Source organism: Apostichopus japonicus, chromosome 14 (genome assembly GCF_037975245.1).
Source record: "Apostichopus japonicus isolate 1M-3 chromosome 14, ASM3797524v1, whole genome shotgun sequence".
In the NCBI taxonomy this organism is placed as follows: domain Eukaryota; kingdom Metazoa; phylum Echinodermata; class Holothuroidea; order Aspidochirotida; family Stichopodidae; genus Apostichopus; species Apostichopus japonicus.
Genome location: NC_092574.1, coordinates 16,485,952 through 16,509,501, shown reverse-complemented (window position 1 = coordinate 16,509,501; position 23,550 = coordinate 16,485,952). Strand labels below are relative to the sequence as shown.

At 37.0% G+C, this 23,550-nt stretch overlaps 1 protein-coding gene across 1 annotated transcript in view; it reads left to right on the top strand.

The window, feature by feature from the left end:
* The window catches only part of LOC139979648 (protein diaphanous homolog 2-like), a 70,547-nt gene extending 50,260 nt beyond the window's left edge, over positions 1 to 20,287 (top strand). Inside the window, exons 16-25 of the mRNA XM_071990657.1 lie at positions 468 to 569; positions 1,557 to 1,753; positions 2,377 to 2,463; positions 3,958 to 4,110; positions 4,760 to 4,889; positions 5,683 to 5,805; positions 7,405 to 7,568; positions 8,021 to 8,153; positions 8,674 to 8,781; positions 13,192 to 20,287. Of these exons, the coding sequence (XP_071846758.1) occupies positions 468 to 569; positions 1,557 to 1,753; positions 2,377 to 2,463; positions 3,958 to 4,110; positions 4,760 to 4,889; positions 5,683 to 5,805; positions 7,405 to 7,568; positions 8,021 to 8,153; positions 8,674 to 8,781; positions 13,192 to 13,352 (1,358 nt within the window). The 3' untranslated portion in view covers positions 13,353 to 20,287. The remainder of the gene's footprint in view (positions 1 to 467; positions 570 to 1,556; positions 1,754 to 2,376; positions 2,464 to 3,957; positions 4,111 to 4,759; positions 4,890 to 5,682; positions 5,806 to 7,404; positions 7,569 to 8,020; positions 8,154 to 8,673; positions 8,782 to 13,191) is intronic.
* The last annotated feature ends 3,263 nt before the right edge of the window (positions 20,288 to 23,550 follow it).

Genomic DNA, 23,550 nt, shown 5'->3' with positions numbered 1-23,550 from the left:
GTTTATTTTGAGGTCACTCTGTGAAGCAACTCTAGAAAGATTATCTTAGTTTGCAATATCATTTTAAGAAATACTCTAATAAGTTTGGAAACATTTTCTTACCAACTTTGAGATGCTATGCCCAGGAGAAGTAGGAGATATGCATTGCGAAATAGCCTAAAATGAGTAGGAAATATGAGTGGGGTTTATGGATAAAGAGCGTGGCAACGACAGTGACGAGGGGGGGGGAGGAGGAAGGGGAGGAGGGAGGGGAGGGACCTAAGTAGGACATATACATGTGGCTTGAGAAGTTCTTTTCTTTTCGCACAAACCAAAAGTGATAGTGGTGTTCTCCAACCAACCCCTAAAAATTAACAGAGATTGATGTAATATCGATCCGTTCTAGTTCCACGAAACTTATTAGGTATTAAAAATACCTGAAATATAAAGAAAAACTTGCCAATAATGATCTAACCTTCTCTTGACAGCTAAGAAAATGGGCGGGAAAAAAGGAGACAACGCAGATGGCTCAGAGAAGAAGAAAACCAAAGAACTGAAGGTTTTAGATTCCAAAACTGCCCAAAATATGTGTAAGTATCTAATATACCACATCCTACGATTGCGGTTTGAATCTGTTGCCTTCCAACACTTTTTATTCTGTAAAAAAGGTTTTGTAGTTTATAAAAAATTAGAGGTAAGTTCAGGCTTGGATTCTGCTGAAAAGTTTCTGCTGAAACGTTTCTGCTGAAGTCAGAATTGGAATTTATAATAACAGGATAGTTTCTGCATTATTTATTAGATCAAGTTGTAAAAAAAAGTCAGTATTTTTTTTATATATATATATATATATATATATATTTTTTTTTTTTTTTATATAACTATATAGTTCCTCCTTTGTGGCAAAAATTTGTTCAAAACCCCTTCTCTTTTCATTTCATTTCTTTGTCTTTTGGTGGCCTTGCAAAATTTTGCAAACCTTTGGTCATCGGAATTTCAGATACATTCTTGCTCGAAAAATACCTTAATTGTGTGTTACTTATTCTTGTGATTCTAGCAGCTAAATCAAGGATGACTTGTAGGATACGTCTTTGTCGGGTTTTTTTGTAGATCATATACATTTTAGTTAATTTCTCATTTCTGTTTTTTTTTTTCTATTTCTTTTTATAAATGTAGTCTTTAATGTATAAAGGCATTTCCAGTACTTCCATAAGCACCCCTATTGTAATAGATATAATAATAATAATAATAATCAGCAGTTATTTTTACGACCCTTAAGCAACCGCACATGTGGGAGAAACAGGGAAGGGCTAATGGATGACAACTTACATGTCGGGTGGCTTTCCAATTCAACATTTTAACTCAAATTTGGAATCTTTTCAATTTAGAAAGTCATTTACAGATGGGAAACCGTAGATTGCTCTTGGATGATCAACCCACCTTACTATGACCCGGCCGGGTTATTGAACCCAGAACCTCTCGATTGCTAAGCCTCATTGCTTCAAATGCCACCGGCTTTATCCACTCGGCCACAGCACCGATTTATCATTTTTATGTCTTCTGCTTCTCTTTTCAATCAGCTATCTTCTTGGGATCACTGAGGATGGAACACGAGGAATTGAAGAAGAAAATCTTGGAAGTAGACGAAGAAGTTCTGAATGAGGTCGTTATAGGCAACTTTCTCAAAAATATGGCAGAACAAGACGCCATCAATAAAGTGTATGCAATGAAAGATCAGTATGCTGATATGGTGGAAGCAGAACAATTTTGTGTGACGGTATGTAGTAAAAAAAAACATATTCCCAATAAACAAACATGTATGAAATTGTCAGAATTAGAAAAACCACGACAACAATAGCATTTAGAAAAATACCATTAATAAAACACTGAAAATTATGCCCAGTCATACCATATTCTCTGTCAGAAGGTGCAACCCACATACATAAATCATGCGATGGGTATCGAAGAAAACTTCTTACAGCATTTCCATTCATGCACATTTGTCTATTGTGTAGAATTCTGATAGATAATTCAAAATACTTGTTTAACTTGTTACATAACAATTCACAAAGTATAGCTGCTTTTTTGTAGGAGTAGTATTTTGAACAAAACAAACAGACAGGGTTTGCTTTACTTCTAAAAGAGTGGTCCTCACCCCCCCCCCTGCCCACCCCATCCCCAATCACTAAATACACACCATGTTATAGTCTATTCATAAATGAACCCCTTGTACATGTTTGTTTGTTTTTCCTTCAGTGTACAAATCATTTTGACTTTTGAAAGGAACTTGATGAGACTGTTTTTCCAGGATTGACTTACATTTTAAGAATTCAACCAATGCTTGTTATCCCACACATTGCCTTTTTTGTCTTCTTCATTTCTTCATTTCTTCATTTTCAGCTTGGCACAATAAAGAGGCTTTTTCCACGGTTAAACTCAATGAGTTTTAAGTTACGTTTCAAGGAACTCGTGGGAGACATCAAACCGGTAAGTCGTAGTTACTATCGCCATCGCAAGATTTCTGTACTCATTTCTTGGTGCTGATTCAAACAGTAACAAATAAAGTTTACAATAAAGGTGTCGCTGAAATCACATAATCCAAATCAGTTGTGCAAAAGGTAAGAAAATGTTCAAAATGATCAACGACTCATGATCACATCATGCTTGTTGATGGTGATGTATAAACACTGAGTGGCTCAACTAAGTTTACCATCTCTGCCTATTAAGGCACTGTCTGCAAAATTTGTATGCCGAGGGGGCTGCAGCATCCTGCAGCCAAGCTGCATAGGACATAATATTTTGTGCTGTGCAGTTTCACACAATACCAATGCAGTTCACACAGTGGGCATTGCTGGTCTGTTTGATATTAAATTCAGCCTTGCTGCATCAGATTTTGTAGCTTTTCTTTCTGACATGGTTCCTACAAAAAAAATTGTTAAAAGTGTTTAGAAATGTCCAACTTTGGTGGCAAATTTTTGAAATTTCTCAACAATTATCACTTTGTTATATATTATATCCTCACCTGTTTATTGATACTTGTTACAGAGATCAGAATATGCCTGGCTGTGTTACCTCATTGTATGAATACATTGTATCATTCTGGTTTAACCAGACAGATATACAATCGCAATATAATTGTATATTGTAATGCAAACATGCCAGGATGTAACTTATAAACATATTTACCCGTTTGAAGTCGCTACATGAAATTTTGATTTCTTGTCACCCAAATGGAAATTTATTCTTCATGTCTTACATGCTTTCTTATCTTAGAACATGGGTTTGTTTTCTTTCTTACAAATTTTGTTTTATAGGGGACAATATCAAAAAAGTAGCCAAAGTAGAAAATGGATGGTAAATGACCTCAAAGTTTTTTTAGGCTTGATCTGGTCATCTTTTTTCCTAGTTACAGAATTAGAAAATTACGTTTCAGTAGAAAGCTACCCACAAGATCTTTCTTTCAGTGCCCAATAACACAAAATTCCATATTACTTTGGCACTGGTATTAGACGTTAAACAGTTGGAAGGAGATCATATTTCTTAAATGTTAACGGTTAAAACTAAGGGAAAAAAAAGAATTGAGCAATGTGAAGGGTTTCCTAGGCCAGCCATCATCGCAAATTTGCTCAAGTACAGTGACAACAAAATTATGACATACATGCAGAAAAGTGAGGGTCAACGTGGAATTTACTTTACAGGACCGTTCTAAAAAACACACCATGACCAAAGCAAACCACAGAACAGTTTGAGAAACTTGATTCTCCAGATCTGGAAAACCCTCTGGTCAGTCCTGACCCTTCCCAGGGATGATGCAGGTGTTACTGTCATGGGGGGCTGTCAAAAGCACTGGCAGTTTATTCCTATGGTCACCGAGGGGAAATATTACATTCTAATCAAATATTGGCACAAACAGGGTTCCTCTAAATAGAGTTTATTGATGTATTCAATCTCTCTTTTGTTTTTGTCTCTTCACATCATCAGGACATTGTAATCGGTACCAAAGCCTGCGAAGAATTAAGGAAGAGTACCAAATTTCACCGGATATTAGAACTTCTTTTGCTGTTTGGAAATTACATGAATGCGGGTTCCAGGAATGAAATGTCGTTAGGGTTCGATCTGGAGTTTTTAACAAAGGTAAGGGAAGGATCTCATACCATACGGCTAGAGTCGAAGTGTGGACCGAGATGAAGCCATGGTACCACACTGAAATTAATCACCGTTGTCCTCCAGTATGCTAAAAATAACAAAATTTGGTCACCTATTTGTTATTTTTCATTGGCTGTTCCTTCTTTGTTTCTCCACCTCGAGAGTGTTTTGTCTTTCTGGAGAAATTCCGTCATTCAAAATTTTCAAATTAGGACCGCAATTGTCCTTCTCGATTTTCTGTGTGTAATTCCCTGCAAAATCTTCAACAACTTCAAGATCCATGCTTTGTAGATGTGGTTTCAGATTTGTGGAACTCAGGGTTGATATGCTGTCATTTTATGGCCGAGTCACTTGCAGTTCTGATATTATCACATTTTAGTGTGTTTCTTCCTTTTCTGGAGACATTTAATTGTTCATAGAATTAAAAATGCTATTGTCCTTTTCTTTAAATTTGTCTTCCAAATTCAGTTTAAAACTCTTAAATTCCTGTGAGGTTATGTAGTTACAATTTATCATATTTATCATTTATGATTTTAAGTAAGCTGAGAGAAATATCATTTCATCTCTTTTTTTCTTTGACTTTGATTTCTTGCGAGTTTATAATTTTATTGTTTTATCTGTTTTCCTTTTTTGACAGCTTCGCGGCACAAAATCAGTGGACAATAAAACAACATTCTTGAACTTCTTAGCAGACACGGTGGAGAAACATTTCCCAGATGTTGCAGATTTTGTAGAGGAATTAACACATGTGCAAAAAGCAGCATCAGGTATGTAGCATTTATAGGAAGAGGGGGGGGGGGAAGGGTGGGGGAGAGGAACAAGTGAGGGAAAATATTGGTGGTTTCCCAAATACATATATTTGTTCCTTCACACCATCAGGACTAACACATGGCTTTCAAAACTTTTAGCCTTTTGTTCCAAAGGCTAGCTAATTTGTATATAAGGATCAGACTGAATTAATTCTATTCATTAACAGTTATTCTATTTAATTCATTAACTTTAGAGCTTGTATTGTGTTGTAAATTTGTGGAACTCTTTCCAAACATAGTTGGACACCGCTCATTTGAACTACCAGATACATGGGATTACAACCATTTCACTTTTTATATATCAAGTCATATACTGGTCTTTCCAATATATATATATATATAAAGTTGGTCCCACAGATTAAGTATACAGCTTTATTTTTTCACTGGTAAACTTTTGACTTTTTTTCCACTGTATGACTTGTTGTATTAAAGTCAGTACTCATATCTAGCATATTTACCTGTAAAATGGAAAAGAATTCAGTCCACCCATCTCACCAAGTTTATGAAATTTCTTAATTTTGTCATGGTAGGGTCATGGGAGCACTTAATTTTGTCATGGTAGAGACATGGAATTTCTTAAGTTTGGCATGGTAGAGTCATGGAATTTCGTTTCCCAGAAGTGAACCTTGAACCCTCTGCAGTCAGTGTGCATCTGAACCAATTATTAATCTATTATGATCCCTTTTGTTGTTGTTGTTTACAACCATATTTCTCTGGGTTTTTCTCTCCATTTTATGACTTACTCTTTCAGTGTCTGATGACGTCATTCAAGCAAACCTGAAAGCAATGGAAAAACAACTCAACGAATTAGAGACAAACATCAAATGCTTCAAACCGAGCGCTGAAAATGACAGATTCAAAGAAGTTATGAGCATATCCTTTAATGACAATCATTTCATTCTTTATAGACAATATTATTGTTGTTCTTTTGTGTATTTAATTCTCTCGTTTACATGTTTGGTTTATGGTTTAGCTTTCTAAATTTGGTTTTGCTGTAAAAAATGAACAAGGAATATTGGACCTCTGTGTTTGGGTGATATTTTTGTTTTAAAAATAAAAAATTGACTGAAGGACTTTTTTGCATCAGTTAAGTTCTGCACCATGTAAGGATGTACTATACACCATGTTATATGAAAAGTCTGACAATGGGGGGGGGGGGGGGGGGGGGCAAGGGGGGAGGGTGTTGATTTATTCCTCTAATAATGTTAAATAGAATTTTAGACATATCAGACAGTCTAGATTTAGAGATACCACCTAACCAGAATGATATGCCTGGAAACAGAACCAGAAAAAGTCACAGTGTGATTATGTCAGTTGGGGAGTACTATATTAGGTTTTCTGCGCATCATTGTAGCATAGCAACATTCGGATCACAACTAACCAGTCAATGGGGGCTCTCCAGCATGTCACCAGAGGAAGCTGCCATGTCGATCCAGATTGGTGTGATCCATAATTTTACGGATCTCTGAATCAAATTAACATGATCAATTGAAAAGCGGGCACACAAGCATGTGAACGGGCCAGATAAACTAGCACAATGATTGACTAGCACAAACATGCAAAGATGCCATATGAACCTGCATGCAGTCACGCTGGGTGATTGACTACCACAAACATTCAACGATGCCACATGAACCTGTACACAGACACACTGGGGGATTGACTAGCACAAACATGCAAAGATGCCACATGAACCTGCATACAGTCACGCTGGGTGATTGACTAGTACAAACATGCAAAGATGCTGTATGAACCTGCATACAGACACACTGGGTGATTGACTAGCACAAACATGCAAAGATGCCACATGAACCTGCATACAGTCACGCTGGGTGATTGACTAGTACAAACATGCAAAGATGCCAGATGAACCTGCATACAGACTCACTGGGTGATTGACTAGTACAAACATGCAAAGATGCTGTATGAACCTGCATACAGACACGTTGGGTGATTGACTAGTACAAGCTTCCACTTCTGCAGTTTGGCCAATCACAAAGAGTGCTTTAGTAAACACAAGTTAAGACAATTTGTGTGTCTTGAAACTTCAAAAGTATGTTCCGAACGATGTTTCTTTAATAAGTATGATTGGAATGATCAACACACAGTTATTATCTGCAGTCGAAGACTAGCTTGTCAAGTTTCGTAGAACTAGAACTAACCAATATGACAGCGTCCTCTGTCAATTTTTAGGGGTTGGCTGGAGAACACCATTGTCACTTTTAGTTTGTTCGAAAAGAAAAGAACTTCTCGTCGAAGTCTCTTTAAGTCAATTGTATGCATCAGGTTCAAAAAGTGAATCCTGGGTTAATGAAAAATGCTCAGCTACTATCAAATAATATGCTCTTAATAATTATGTTACTATTTATAATGATTATAATATTTATAATACTAATAATTGTGTCTTTATAATTACATCACTTTGACATGAATATCAACTAAGCCATAATTGACCTTGACAGAAATGTTCACAAATTTGTTAAGATCGCCAAGGACGAGTTTGAAACAATCAAAGCCATGTCCAAGAAGATGAAGAATCTCTATGAAGAGCTTGCTGAATTTTTCTGCTTTGACAAAAATTCAAAGAGTTTTGAGGAATTTTTCAGTCAAATAAAAACTTTCCTAGAAGAATACCAAGTAAGTCTTATCATGACATCTCACAAAAGCAACTCTTAAATTTTTCTTTCTTTTTTCTTTAAATAATCAATTTGAATAAAATGGGGTAAATGATATTCCAAGGTAGAACCAAAAGTCCTTTGTGTGAGATGAATCATTTGTCGTAGACACGGAACATGAAGTCAAATTTATGATTATGTAAATATTCAGATAAAGCTACTGCTTGGATTGACATTAAACAAAACTGGTATGTAACGAATGCAAATTGCTATGCCAGATTCAAACGTTACTACCATTCCTTAATTAAAGAGACCTGATCCCGTACAACTTATCACATCAGTTGTACAGTATCAGGGCCGTAGTCTCAAGAATCAATATCCCGAACAGACAAGAACCATGCTCTTACATTTTGTTTCGTATCTCCTTCAAACCAGTTGAGATCATTTAGCTTTAAATTTTGTTTTTGCTTATAGCAATCAAAATTAGAAAATAAGAAGAGGCAGGAGGCTGCTGAGAAGGAGAAGAAGATGAGGGAGGCTAAAGAGAAAGCAGCGAGGGAGAAATTGGAGAAGAAACGCAACAAGCAGTTACTTGACATTAGCTCGGGTAAGAACTTAACGGAAGCTTTGAAGTATCTCCTTGGCTATAAATGTGTCAGCAAAATAATTTGAAGAGTATTCATTTATGCAGCAGAGGGTGATATATAAGTTACAAAACTCAAGACAAACACTGTTGCAAATATCTGCTCTATTTCCTTACTATTCAAAGCTTCAAAGTCCTAATAGCTTGCACCTCTGAAAAGATGTTTGTTTAGGAGTCTTCAGAGAAGATATCAAATAAGACAAATGTGTGTAAATGTGTTGTTTTTTGTTTGCATTGCACTCTGTGAAGCAAACATGTATTTTACATGTAAACAAAGATTTACTGTTAAAAGAGTGACTCGAGATGACTCATTGTTTTCTAGCATATTTTGGGAGTAATTTTTTGATTGAATATAGAGTTCTGGTCGATCTGGTGAAGCAAATCCCCTGTCATGGGAGAACTTATTTTACCAAAGCCAGATCCTATTTTTCTTTGAGGTAGTTATTTTTACGATTTTTACGTTGGATTTGTCGTCTTTCTTTAGCAGGTGACGACCAGAAGGGTGTCATGGATAACCTATTAGAAGCATTACAGAGTGGCCAGGCTTTCAATCGACCGGACAAGATAAAGAAGAGAACCCCAAGGGCAGTAGGTGAGAAGCCACTGAAGATTTCAACTAAGAGCACCCCTCCCCTGCCCCCCACCCTCCTCCCCATCTTCCATATAGTGTGGAAAGTTTAAGAAAAGTAAAGGGAGCATAATAAATGTATTTATCAGGAAAGAACAGGGAATAACAGTTTACATGTTTGAGTGTAAGGTTGGGGTGTGGGGGAGGTGGGGGAGGGGGTAGTGACATAGTGTTATGTTTACCATATAACCAAGGAGTACATCATAAATTTGTTATCAAGCAAACATTGATCAACTTCTCATGACTATCTTTGGCTTTGACAACTTAAGCTGCTGAAACTTTTGGATTCAATTTAATATTTAATATAGTCCCTTATATTGATTAATAAGTGTAGCAGAATGATTCAAAGTGGTCAATTTTTTTTTTGTAATCGAAATTTCATCCATTTTTTGTATTTTATTGTTGGATTACATACCTAGTAAATGGAACATAGTTTGTAGAAAACTATATCAAATACCACTCAATTTTCATCTACAGGGTAACAGTCACATGTTTTGTTGTTGGTACTAGCTGACTTTTCAAAACCATTGTCGATCTAGTTGAAACCACCTTCATGATTGTTGTCGTCATTGTATCGATTGGTAGAATGATGGATTTCATTGAAGTAACACTCAGATTTATAAACAATGTCCTAAAACCTAAATAGGAAACTTGCTTTGTTCCTATTATTCGGAAGAAACCCATCTTCTAAAGACATTCTCCCGTCCTCGACCCTGTGTCAGGTTAAGTCAAATTAATTACTCTTGCTTTCCAAACAGTCAAACTCAAGCCATTCCTCTGAAACTTATATTCACAGGCTGCATGACAATCACAGCTGTTACATTACTCCCAAACGCACCATTGCACAACCCCTCGGTCCTTTGTAAACTACTTTACACAGATATCTGCAAAGTCTTCAGGAGCATGGTTGTGGGTGGAGGTTGGTGGATATGAATTGTGGGTGGAAGGAGAGAGAGAGGGGGGGGTGGGGGTCTGACAGTAGGTATTGGTGGAGAGGGCAAATAAGGAAAAGGTTTGACTAGCTATATTTTACACTTTCTATGGTTCTGTGTGGTTAACAAGGATTCTATCTGTATTCTCTGTTTTTCATAGAGTAATAATTGTCAACATTTGTTGTATCTTTGAAGTACATGCTGTGGTATGTGTGTTTAAAAGCATGTCATGTTATTTCAATTTCAATTTTGCTTGATTAAAAATGCATGAGCAGCTTAATTGAAAATGGAATCTTCATGATGAGAACACTTTTACTGATCTCAAAACATCTATAAACCCTGAAAAGCATGTCGAGGCCTGATTTTGAGAACCATTAATGGAGAGCATGGTTTATGTCTATGGCATGTCTATTAGCATGGAATGCAAGAACCAAAAATTGAATTAATTATATAGATAGGGTACAGTCTACAGAATTAATAGAGTCATTTGGGTTTTAGAATATGTTTTGTTGTTGATGGTAAACATTCTTATGCAGGAGTTATGTATCATGTGCACAGTATATTATGTATTAAAGCCATAACTTGAAAAATGGGTGCATAACAGTTTGCTAGTTTTAAAGGTCTTTATAGAGGATGTACCAGTCACATTCAGGACAGAAATATCATTATCGAGGTATTCAGTGAATGAACGTCTTTCAAGAAAATTGTATCAGAATTTTGTGACAATTTTAAACTGTCGTCTCAGATTCAGTACTTAATCAGTTTGTGAACATTGAACCTTTAACAGGGTATTCCCATGGTCAAAACTGACAGCTAAGTGAACACTGCAGTTGTATATATCAAAACTTTTAAGGACAAATCAACAATGCCAACGTTTTGATGAAAAGGATATATAATCAATATCTGCCTAAAAGTGACGTCATGTCACCCCTCCCCCCACCCCCCTCCGTGAATCCTTGCCTTGAGTAATGATGAAAGGTTCAAGAAAAGACGTAAGTCACATACAGACAAACTATATATCGTAAGTAAGGAACAAGATATTGAAAGAATGGTTGCAAAGTACCATTGTGGAGTAAATTTCTATTCTTTACAAGTGACAGGGTTTGTCTACTGCTGGTTTTAATCTCTTGGAAATATGAGGGTATAAATGTAAACCAAACAATTATTGAAAGGCAGACTGTACTTTTTCTCTCTGGTATGACCACTGCCCCCCCCCCCCCCCTCAGGACAATTATTTCCTTGCTACCTTTCTACAGTATTTTTCTCTATCGTGAAAATGATAATACATTATTCTTTCACCTTTTTTGTGCACCCCAGACCCTCTAATTGACCCTGGTTTTTTCAAGTCCGGTTATGTTTGATGCTTTAAAGACAGGTTTAATACTTATACTACTCTCAATGTTGAGACCCAGTTCCTTGCGAACAAGACACCAACAAGACTGTTCGATATTACCATCTTTAGACCACTAGAAAATTTTACCAAAAGAGCAGCTCCAAAAAGGGATTTATGTTTTTTAAGAATCAGTAAAAATTCTCTTCAAAAACTAATTATTAACTACTGCCGCTTTAATGATCAGGCCTTGATTTGTTTACTTCTGAATAAATTAACATTTTTGCAGGAGCGACGACTGATGACGCCTGAAAACGGTATTGAATATCTCATACGCCCAGTTTCAAACATTACGCTGACTGGGCAACTCATACATATGATATATTGCCGTAACAAAACTGGATTTGTCCAATTGATGCTGCAAATATGCTTTTCATATTTAACATATTACCTGTGTATGTACTATGTACAAGTCCCACCACATTTGAGACTGGGTCCAGCAGCTTCAGTCACTAATATTCAACTGCGTTTGTAGTTCTTGTTTTCATATATTTTGGCAGCTATATTTCAGTGAGGAGAATTGCAAGTTTAACTGTAATCGTAATGATATTTGCATGTAGCAGCTATACACTGTGGTATGTATCGGTTCTACTAATGAGCTTTATGTGCAGGCAGGGCATGCCAGCTGTCGGTTTTGTGTCATTCTCATGTGTTTCATGTCCATGTAATGTCTGTTGCCCTTTTGTAAAATTAACATCATAGTCAATCAGTATACAATTACTGTTATGACGGGAGAGGAATTTGCCGAATCTCCCACTTCTTTCAAAATTAACAAATGCAAATATATTCAGAACATTATCAAATTTTAGCTGTACAAGTTGGGATAATATTTAGCAAATGGTTTGTAGGTTACCCCTCCCCCCCACCCTCATCTCACAAATATGATCCTCGTTTTGTTTTTCTGTTTATTCTTTCGTAATTTATCTCAGTGTGGTGTATATATATGTTATCGAGTGTATCCAACCCAAGGGAATAATTTTAATAAATAATTTAAATATTTTTAAATGTTTTGTGTAGCAGATTTGAAGACTCAAAATTGTGTCTGTTATAAAATAATATGGTTCCTGTATGCAAAATGGCTATACTTCTTTGCTCCTGTATAGCAAATTTAACCATTTTACATAGAATTTTATGATGCCATATAAATTATTCACCGAACCCCTCCCTATTGTCTCTATTGTCTACCTCAAAACAATAACTTGTAAAGTACAATAGAAGTGACTTATTGTCTTTTGTTTTTTAAGTGAATTTCTCTACGGAGAATCTGGAGCAATGACCAAACTGCCAGCCAGGCCAGTTTATAAACCTGACAATCTTACAGTAACTACACCTTTACCTGGTAGCTGACTTGAGATAACCCCCAAATTAAACTAGGATAGAAATTTTAGGAAATGTAACGAGAGATACTGACCAACCTGGAGATGCATTAATTGCCACGGTTAACAGTGATCAATTGAGCTACTGAAACCAAGCCAAGTATGCAGAAGCTGGGATTAAGTTGACAGCGATTGCCCTTACGCCCCCCCCCCCTAGGGACAATGAGGACATGTTCATGGACCCCTGACATATGGAATATTACTTGTGACCTCAGCCCCCATCATGATCAGAACTGAGATCATGAAAATGTCAAATTGGCAGCATATATAAGATCAATAAAAACGTCCTCATGATCCATTAAATATATTTCACGGCGCCCTCTAAAGGGGTAAGGATCCCAGGTAAGAAAGATGGCGGGAAGGTATTTAATGAATCTTTTTTATAAATGCCTCGGTGATGCAAATGACCGACAGATTTCTTTACCACCCAGAGCTAGAACTTGACCAGTTCAGACAGATCAAAGTGATACAAAGTTGTTAATATGACACAAGGGTACAGGAATTTCTAAGAGATACATAAAGTGTGTGGTAAATTGGCTTCACCATAGAGCCTGTTTGAAAACTTTCTCCTATAGATAGCTAACTGCCAATAGAGAGACGATTGTTTTATTAGGACAATTTTAAGGTTCATGTTTTGCAAGGATTTGATCAATATTTTCTATCCTTTCTTTTGCAGGAAAACAAGGAAGACTAGAGAGGTCAAGGTCAAGGGTCGGTAATCAATTCATGGGCGATGTTATCAATGCAGAAATGGGTCTAGAGAATGGGGTAAAAAAGTCTGGCAGGAACAAAAAATTACCAGAACTGTCTGAAATAACAGCACAGTTAGATTTATAGCACATACTTTAATAATTAGTGATAAATCCTGCTGAATCCAAGGGGTATCCCATTCCAGCCGAGAGGCGAAATTCCTAGCACAGGCGTGTGGATGACTTGGACATGTTGACGACACATGCTTTTGGTGCTATTCCAACGACAAATCTAAGGTTTTTCAGCCCAGGTCAGAGGGACGTGCGGTGAACAGGGAAGGTGTATTGATTGCTTGAGCATCAATGCTGTACAGGGATAAGCCCCATCAGTGAGAGTTGTTTCAAGACAAAACTAGAGGAAACCACTCCAAATAGGATGCTGTTTGGATGACTCTGGCAACATTGCAGGACATCAGTCATCGCCCTGGTGATGCAAACTTCATTCCAGTGTAGCAGCGAGAGAAGTTTAATATCGAATGAATTGTGTATGAACTGGTTGGGCACAATATGGTACAAGCTTGTCATTGGATACCAGACCAAATCAGGTTGGTGTATGGTTAGCATTATCACACCAAAGATGCATCAGTGCAAGTCCTACTGAATCAAACTGTATCTAATATAGCCATAAAATATCACACCAAAACCAAAAAGGTTGTTTGGTGTATTTTTGAAAAATTTATACAACACCACATGTGTCTGTCAATGGGGTTTTAATCCATTTGTCTGTAGCAATCCACACATGTACGTTTTTAACATCATTGAATCACATATATTAAACTCAATGATGGGCTTACTCATTAAACTGTATCCAATCTAACCAGAGCCAATTCAATCCATGTAGGATGGTGCGTGGGTTACAGCTGATATGTTCATTTCATTCGAGTGTGTATGATGAGAGAAAGAAACAAACCAAAAACAAAACAAGGATTAAAAGAATCCTCAATGACAGCATACACTGATGAGATTACAATTTCATGTTTTGTGGGAGGTGAAAAGATGAACATCTGCTATGGGAAAGAAAGTTTTTGAAGGTCTGTATTTCTGTCACATGAAACAAGTGAGATTGCATTTTTCCAAGATATGGATCAGTGTCTCTAAGGTCAGATCCCATCAGCCTTTATGTTTGAATTGCTGCGATCTTTCTGGGTAGTGTCTGAAATCTCTAATCTGGCTTTAGGGAAGAACGGAATGTGCACAAACCATGTCTCTGCATGTGTTTATATGCAATCCTTAAATCTGTGCTTGATATCGTTAAGTTTATACATTCAAGCAACTTATAACGAATCTTACCTAGAAGATCAGAATCTCTCTTATCAGTTTAATACCATTGCTCCGGTGATGACTGGAAGCAGTCATCCGTAGTTAATCACGCACGACAAATCCGAAAAGTTGGTTACTGTTATATGATCATTTGACAGCCGGACCAAACCCTTCACGCAGTTTCCCTTGTTATGGGTATGTTTTGAATCTATCATGGGGACCTACAGTCTTCAAAAGTGTTGAAAACTAGCTGTAAGTTTCAAGAGATGTGTTGTCCTTGCGATAGGTGCCAGAGAATGTTTGTAAAACCTGGTACTGACAATAGCCAATAGAAAGTCAATTGAATCATAGCACAGAGTGTGCGGTGTGTTGTTAGGCAAATACAACAACTTGTTCAACTGTTGGCATATTTTGTAAATTGTCAAGCCACACTTCATTAAAGTTTTGACGAAAATATGTAAGATGTCAACATATTTGTGGTTCAAATATAATCCTTCTCTGGGATTAGTAAATAGACAGAAAAATAGCTACGATGCTAGTTGACATCCTGTTTGTGTAATAGGCCTTAAGTTATCTATAGAGGCATCATTAATACAAGCCACATTGGACCTTACAACTTCAAGATTGTTCTTGTAAGTCTGAACTACATGTAACCATATTTCTAAAACTTTTTCTGCCTGTGCCTACTGTATGGTCTTCTGGTTTACATTCTGTGTTAATTTTTGATATGACTTTTATGTATCCTACTGCAAATTAAGCATATGCATTAATTACTGTCAGCACTCGTGCCGACTTTACTCAAGAGAGCACAGAACACAAACAAATTACAAAACTGTCGTTTGACAGCTATTAATTGTGTTTCACTGACTCTGATTCAGTTCCCATGGTTACTCAGGATAACTTTCAAGGCTGTGTCTCTATAGTCTTGCTTTAAAAGACATGGGTGATAGCGTTGTGTTTAACGCTCAAATACATTAATAATTAATGTGACATAAATTAATGTGAATATTTCGATGTGATTCATCTGGAAGGAATGTTGGTCCAATTGTTTATAGTGGTGGAAGTTTGATTAAATAGAAGCATTAATTAAACTTAGGTAATTGTCTAGAACCCTCCAAGAAGAGTGTCCTATAGGCCATGCTGTCTGTCCCAAGGTTGGACTGTGTGAAAAAGCGATTATATTTGTGTCTGAATGTCTGAAAAATAGATGTATGCATTGTACCACGAAAGAGCTTGATCCTTGGAGGGAATGTTGGACTTATTGTTTATAGTGGTGGAAGGTTGATTAATAAGAAGCATTAATTAATAATGGTAGCTAATTGTCTTTTTTGTGTTAGCTGAAACTTGCGTATCCAAGAAATGGCAAATTATAGTGCTCCGCTGTGGGCAGCGAAATTATGTCAGAGTGTAAAATGCATTAATTACTAGAAAACTGACTGAAACATGTCAACAAGCTCTTGCAAAGTAAAGATTTTATTTGCTTGAGGAGGATTTACACCAGTAATAACCTCAGGATTACAAGAGCTGTGCTAAAAACAAATTGACCTTCCAGCCCCCAAAAGTTCTGACCAGTCGATTCACCGAGGACATGATAACCAAGGAGTAAGGTCGCTGGGTATAAAGTCCCACTCTAGCCAAAATGTATATCATTGCCCTTTCACTTTGTCATAATATTTAAGGCTAGAAATAAAAAAAATAGGGGAGATATTATATAGGATCTACATGTGTAATTGGTTAACATTAGGCTATTTGGTATCACTTTTTGTATAACCTTTTAACCGTTTGTGTACATTGTCTCTGTGAAAAGATGAAAGATACTGCCATGTCGAAGCTTCTAGTCTGCTATAATCCAAAAGACCAGAGTCTTCAGGCGGTATGCCAAGCTGTCTCTCTCCGAAAGGTTTTGTCTGTGTGAATATGAACATGATGGTGTCTTTATGGTGTCTGAATTCTGGAATTAAATGTATGCTCTTTATCAGGAAAGAGTTTCATCTGTACAAGTTACATAAAACAAAATGGAAAGAAGACCTTGCTTTTTACTAAATTGTACTATTGGTTATATTTAACTTTATTATAAATATTTCCAAATATTTTTCAAACATGGCAATTTTTTTTTTTTTTTCAAGGGACACTTGTATGTTAGACTTAACTCGTGCACATGTAGAATTAGTAATATGGGGACTGGGTTATATACAAAGATTCAAGTGAATGGCTGAAAATTATGCAAACTTAAAACTCAAATTGGATTTTGCCATCCTAAAATTGGCATTTTTATAAGCAAAATATTACTGGAGGACATTTTAGTATAGCCTAGAAGTAAAAAGATAGTTTCTCCTTCTGCCAAAATAAAAAAAAGATTTATTAAGATTTACCAAAATTCTTGAGTATATAAAATGATATAAAATTGTGGGAAAACCTGTCTAATACTGTTTTTCTTCCATGAAATATGTGTTACACAAACGATGATATCCAAACTCTCATGCATCCTGTTTATCTGTGATTTCACCATTGGTGTAAATGGAGTTAATTGTGTTTAACTCTGTTGCACCAAAGGTATTTACCTATGTCATGTGCCCCAGCACCATTGGTGTAGTGTATGCCACTGCACCAATGCCATTGCCTGTGGTATGGTCTGATGCACCGTTGGTGTTAACTTTAATCATATACCATTGCACCATAGGTGCTCCCAGTGGTATCTCCCACTGCACCGTCGGTGTTAGATTTACAATATGTGATTCACCATTGGCGCTAATTCTGTCAAATGCCACTTCATCATTGGTTTCCCCTTCAGCGTATGTCCCTGCACCATTGTTGTGTAATACCTGCAGTATATATGCCAGTGTACTACCACAGTTCTTACTTTCACCATATACTGGGATACCAATGGTGTTCTTAGTGGTATCTGCCTCTCCCCATCCTCTTGCTCTATATTGCAAACGTAACAGTGTTCTTTGGTTTCTGTCTGAGGGGTGATAACAGGACTACGTGACAGACATTGTTAACTGTTAGATCAATGTCAGTAACTGTTTGGATGTCATGATACAACTTGACCAAGTTCTCTCTTCAAAGATTTTGGCTGTTTAGGTGAAAGAGTTATCCAAGGTTTTCTTTGATGTGGCAAATCTTGCCTTACAATGCTTTCTTTTCTTTCATTGTCATTACTATTACGACTATTATTATTATTATTATGCTTAATATTATGATTGTAATTATTATTATCGTTATTAATATTATAATGATATAAGGCTGTGGGGACTATCGCTCTCAATAATTTTGTACATGGTATTTACAATGTATGCTCTTGTATATAAACTGCATTTAATTCTTTTTCTTACAATTTTTTATTTTTTTATATTTACAGTGAGAAATGAAAACAATAACTTTATTTTCAAATTTTGCGTGCTATTATGTTATTTACAAAAAATTCCAACTTTTTACCGGGACTGAAGGGTATGCGGTCGTCCCGATACGTTATCAATGTTATTACGATGTGGAATTTCATTGAAATACAGTGGCCAAACAAAACATATTTATGGTGAAACTTTTTGGTTCCATTCACATTATAAATTACTTTTTTAGGCACTGTCAAAGGTCAAATTAGGACAGTATTCTGTCCCGAAAGAGAACAAGCAAGAAAGTTATTTCAGTGACTGAGACGTCGGTCTGTCTGAGCTTCGGAAAAAGATTTTGATTGAACTCTATGAACTTGGAGAGAAAAAGAAAAACATTAGAGTTTTTTGGAGATATGAACAACCAAGAGTTTGTAATATTTGCACCCACACCCCTTGTTGCTTTCTTTATTCTTACTGTTAGGTTTCCTGATTGATAGATATAATCTCAGGCATGCATGTAGCCCTCTTGTAGACAAAGAAATTGTTTTCCTTTGTGCTTTTTATATCCATCAAATGCTATAAAAACAACAAAAACCTGATAAAATGCACTTTTTCAAGAAAGTTGTTACCTCATCTTTTGTGTAATAATTACAAAAGTTGCAAAATTCTGGAAGAGTTGTCTGTTTGATTGAATTATTATTTGCTGTGTTTATAATATAGCTTATGACTGAGTAAAGGATACTTGATAATTTGCAGGAAAGAAGAAAAAAAAGACTACCATTCTAAGACAAATCTTAATGTAATAGAGATTTATAACCTTTAATATGTGGTAGAAGTGAAACTAGTTGACTTTTACCTTTGTAGTTCAGTTGCCTTAGCTTTATATTGCAAGTTGATGGAGTCTCACAGGGTTTTAAGGAGTGTGTTCGGGGCCTTGAAAATACAATTAATTAATATTCCCTGTTTGAATTGGTTAATTCACTTGATTACTTCGTTAGTAGCTATGTCAATAGTTGAAGAATTCAATATAAGACCTAGTCCAATGACAAACCAGTTCATTCCTTACAAATATAAATAACAAATGCAAGAAAGTGTATCTGACACATAATTAATTGTAATTATTTGTAATGTTCTGAAAATTGTTGTTGTTGAAACATGTTATGAAACTATGTTTAAAAGAGAATGTTGCATTTGAAACATAGTTCAGAGATGTGACTCTTTTTTTAATACTTATTTTTATCAACTTTGCAGGTGCTGTAACTCTCTTTGGATTCTAATTATGTAAATTAGCCTGCTACAGTTAAGTAGTTGTGTATAAGGTGTTTGGGGGAGTGGGGGGGGGGGGGGGGAGGTGGTTTGGGGAAATTTGTAGGAAGTCTTCTGTGTAAAGTATGACAAAAACGTACATTGAATTGAAATGGAAAGGTATGAGAAAGAAGTTTTCAGTTAAAATTTAAACATTAGACTTGTAATGAAATGTCTACTTAAAAGCTATTTTCAGTTCTGGTATAAAACACAAAATGTTTAACTTGTAATCTGCGATAGTACGTGCTGTGATCCTACTTGTATGCTAGTTTTGGCTGTTTCTTAGCTTTTATTGATGTCCTCCTGTATTATCAAGGAGTTTATCAAACATATCTGTACTTCTGAGAGGTTGTTGCATGTATCACTCGTTGCTCACTTTACATAGTGTCAAGTACTGCTCATGATATGTTATAATGTGTATTGCTGCTCACCTAATATATAATACAATATGATGATTCTCAATATGGTACCCATGGTACTATATATAAATATGGTACTATATATATGGTACATATATGGTACTATATATATATATATTGTACATATATGATACTATATATGGTACTATATGTGGTACTCTAAATGTGGTACTCTATACATGGTACATATATGGTACTCTTTATATGGTACATATATGGTACTATACATATGGTAATATATGGTACTATATGTGGTACCATATATGGTACTCTATATATGGTACATATATATGGTACTCTATATATGGTACAAATATGGTACTATATAATATCAAGTGGTGTTGACCTTGGATAATAATACATTGACCTGTTATAACTCACATCACATTGTGTGTGATGCACACCCTATGTAACACTGTCTGCTTATAACATTCACCTCCTATGATGTTGTGTTTTTCTCATTACCTTTGTTACTGTGTTTATCTAGTGATGCTCACAGCATAATAATACCATCGAGTGATGCATGTTTGATATCATATTTTATTGTGATGCTCATTCTACACCATCTCTCGTGAAAGTCACGCATCCATCTAGTGCTTCTCACTCATATTAGTGCCACAATCCATCTATCCTGGTGACTGGTCATTTCTATGCTGAGAAATCTATGTAATATAAACGGGCCAAATGGCATGCTGTCTTTCAAGTAATATTGTCTTTCTTTCTTCTTTTCTTCTATCTCTGGTAGAACTTGTTTTCAAACACTTCCACCCCCCTCCCCCACCCCCAACCACCCATTCCACTTTTTCTTCCTTACTCTCTCAACATATTACATAAATTTATATTTCACTGCTTCTTATACTCAGTGGCGTAGCTACGGGGGGGCCTGGGGGGCCGAGGCCCCCCCATGAAATCGGCTGGCCCCCCCACTGGCCCCCCCACTGGGAATGTTGTAAAAAAAATTTAAAAAAAACTCATCAGTGCCATTCACTAATATTTTTTGTTCAATAATTTGGGAAATAGAGTTACACAATTTTCTCGTCTGCATCTGGCAGAATAAGAATAATACAATATCTGTAGTAATCATGAGAATGGTCACACAGTATGGCATGGCAATGGTCGATGCGACGATTGCGACCATACACCACGAACCTTGTTGTGCTGCGCGATATCGATATCTACCAATACATGTAATCGGTCATCGATTGGCACAAAAACCCAGATTCTGATGACAGCTGCCTCAAGAAACCCAATAAATGGCCTAATTAGCACCGAGCCACCAATGTGGACCATTACCGAAACATCGATGCGTGTTAGTCTTCCATCCACAAGTCCACATGTGGGCATATCCTGCAAACCTACCGGTAGCCCATAGGGGTTTGAGTTGGAAAAAAGGCCTTGACACCTTGAAACGACAAATGATGCCAACCATAGGCGTACGAGGCGGGGGGGGGGGGGGGCAGACTGCCCCAAAATTTCCAGAGGACAAGAAATTCGGGCAAAAGTCCTGAAAAATTCGGGCAGCCTAAGAGGAGAATTTTTTTTTTCTCCTCTTAGGCTGCCCGAATTTTTCAGGACTTCTGCCCGAATTTCTTGTCCTCTGGAAAAAAAAAAAAAAAAAAAAAAAAAAAAAAAAATATATATATATATATATATATATATATATATATATATATATATATATATATACAGTATATATATTCCGGGGGGAAAAGGGGGCACGTGCCCCTCCCCCACTTTTCCTCAGGTTAAAAATGTGCCTTTTTTTCTACATAAAAATTGAGGCGCCTCAAGTTAGCAAGAGGCCAGGGAACCAGAATGAACACTCGGGAAGGGCCGTTTCCGGCCATCTGAGGGGTTTGTAAAACCAAAAATTTGCTAGTACGCTCCGCGCCAGCCGATGGTGGCGCTCCGCTCAGATAGTCGTGCATACAACTTTGCAAATCCTGGCTAAGCCCGTGACTTTTAACGAATTTCTGTGAGTCAAACTCAAAACATTTTCGAATGGAAAAAATTTGTCAAGATATTAACAAGAAAAAAACTCTTAATTCGGAAGATTCCTACATTAGCAACTAGCATGATTTCACCTCATTTTGTCTCAAAAGAAAACTTGTTCCTTGTTTCCAATTTGCGCATTGGATATTGCAGTGCTAGTATGCATATTTTCCTTGATGGGGGGGGGGGGGGGGCGTTGATGGAGTGATGTGTATACACAAATAAGATAATACAATAAGAGTTATAAAGGGTACTGAATATAAGGCTGCATCATTCCAATCGAATTTCTGCAAAGTGCCCTTTGATGTCGGTGCCCCCCCCCCCAGATTAAAAGTGCTTCCGCCGCCCTTGACCTGGATATCCCCGACATGAGTGTATAAAAGAAACATTTTCTTTTTCATGGATGGTGGGGGGGGGGGAGTGCCTACAAGCCTAGAAGTACAGGTTTATCATATTCTTTGTTATATTTTATACTTTTTTTGTGAGACAAATTGCAGTCTCACCCGACACAGCGACATTATCCCGCCTACGTGTCGTTGAACAATGTATGTTTTTCTGGAGGTAGCTGAGTACTGTGTTAAAATAATAAATAAGGTAACTAAATATAGGAGCTTAAAAAATATACTGTCCCATTTTTCCCCTTCAAAGTGATGTTACCATTTTTTCTTCTTCTAATTTACCAAATTTTTGGGGAAGTGTAAATTTCTAAAACGTGAGATTATAAAATAAAGAATGTTTAGATGCAACTTGCAAGGCCTCAGAAGTGCCGTTTCCGGCAACCTGAGAGGCATTGTGTGCCAAAAATTTTCTTGTACGCTACGCGCCAACCGATGGTGGCGCTCCGCTTAGATAGTGTCACGGGAACTTTCAGGCACAAAAAGTTCTGCCCCCCAAACTGAAATGGTCCCGTACGCCTATGATGCCAACTTCCCTCAAGTTAAAAGTCTGGCTGAGTTGGCAAGGCCAGTCAGCATGAAAGAGAAATTTTTTTTTTTTGCATTTCTGTCACCAAAGTTGCACATCTTTTTGGTTGCTATTTTGCCTCACAGGTGCCATCTCCTGCGATCTGGGGGTGCTGAAATCTCAAATTTTCTCTGTACACTCCGCGCCAACCAAGGTGGCGCTCCGCTCAGATAGTAACCTCCGGCCCCCCCCCCACAAGAACGAACAGCCCCCCATGGCCCCCCCACTCAAAAAATCCTAGCTACGCCACTGCTTATACTAGTTTACAGACAGTAGCAAAGTTGCACAATATTTAAAGTAAAAACAATAATAATAAACACTAATATTACACACAGTCCTCTGTATCGTGAGGACATTCTGTTATATATCGCAGAGCTGTGCACAACTGCGTTCCTCATTAATCTGCAAATAGCCAGCACAGACTGAGTCGTCTCATTCCACCGAGAGGGTACTGGGGTAGATTAGTAGTAAGGGGGTAGATTAGTGGTTAGAGGGTGGATTAGTGGTAAGTAGCGGAAGTGGTATGGTGCGTCTAATACAGATACGACTGCTGCATTATGTTCCCAGTTGGGAAGTTGAAATGATACACAGTTTTGTGGTTAATAGGTCTATATTGGTACGTCGGTAGACGTAATAGGTCCAGGGAGGGTGTAAAATTATCCTGTCTCTTCAAAAAGCAGGATTGCATAATGTACTTTAATAGACACAGGAAACATTACGGAGTCTATGAAAAGAGTTAGTTTCCTTGGTCTGTTTGGTTAGCAATGGGGTGTAGGAGATGGGGGGGGGGAGGGGGAAGTGGGTATCAAATAGAAGCAGATCTCAATTAGGAGGTGGCAGACTGACCCACACCGATTAAACGTAAATATGTCAACAATCATACATCGTGGACACATCTTTGGTTAAATAAAATATTTTACAGCTAAATGTGTTTCTTCGCCACTACAGATTTTCGTTTCTAATCCGAGCTATTTTCTGACGTGCTATCGCGTTGTCAAGTTTAACCATATCTGGC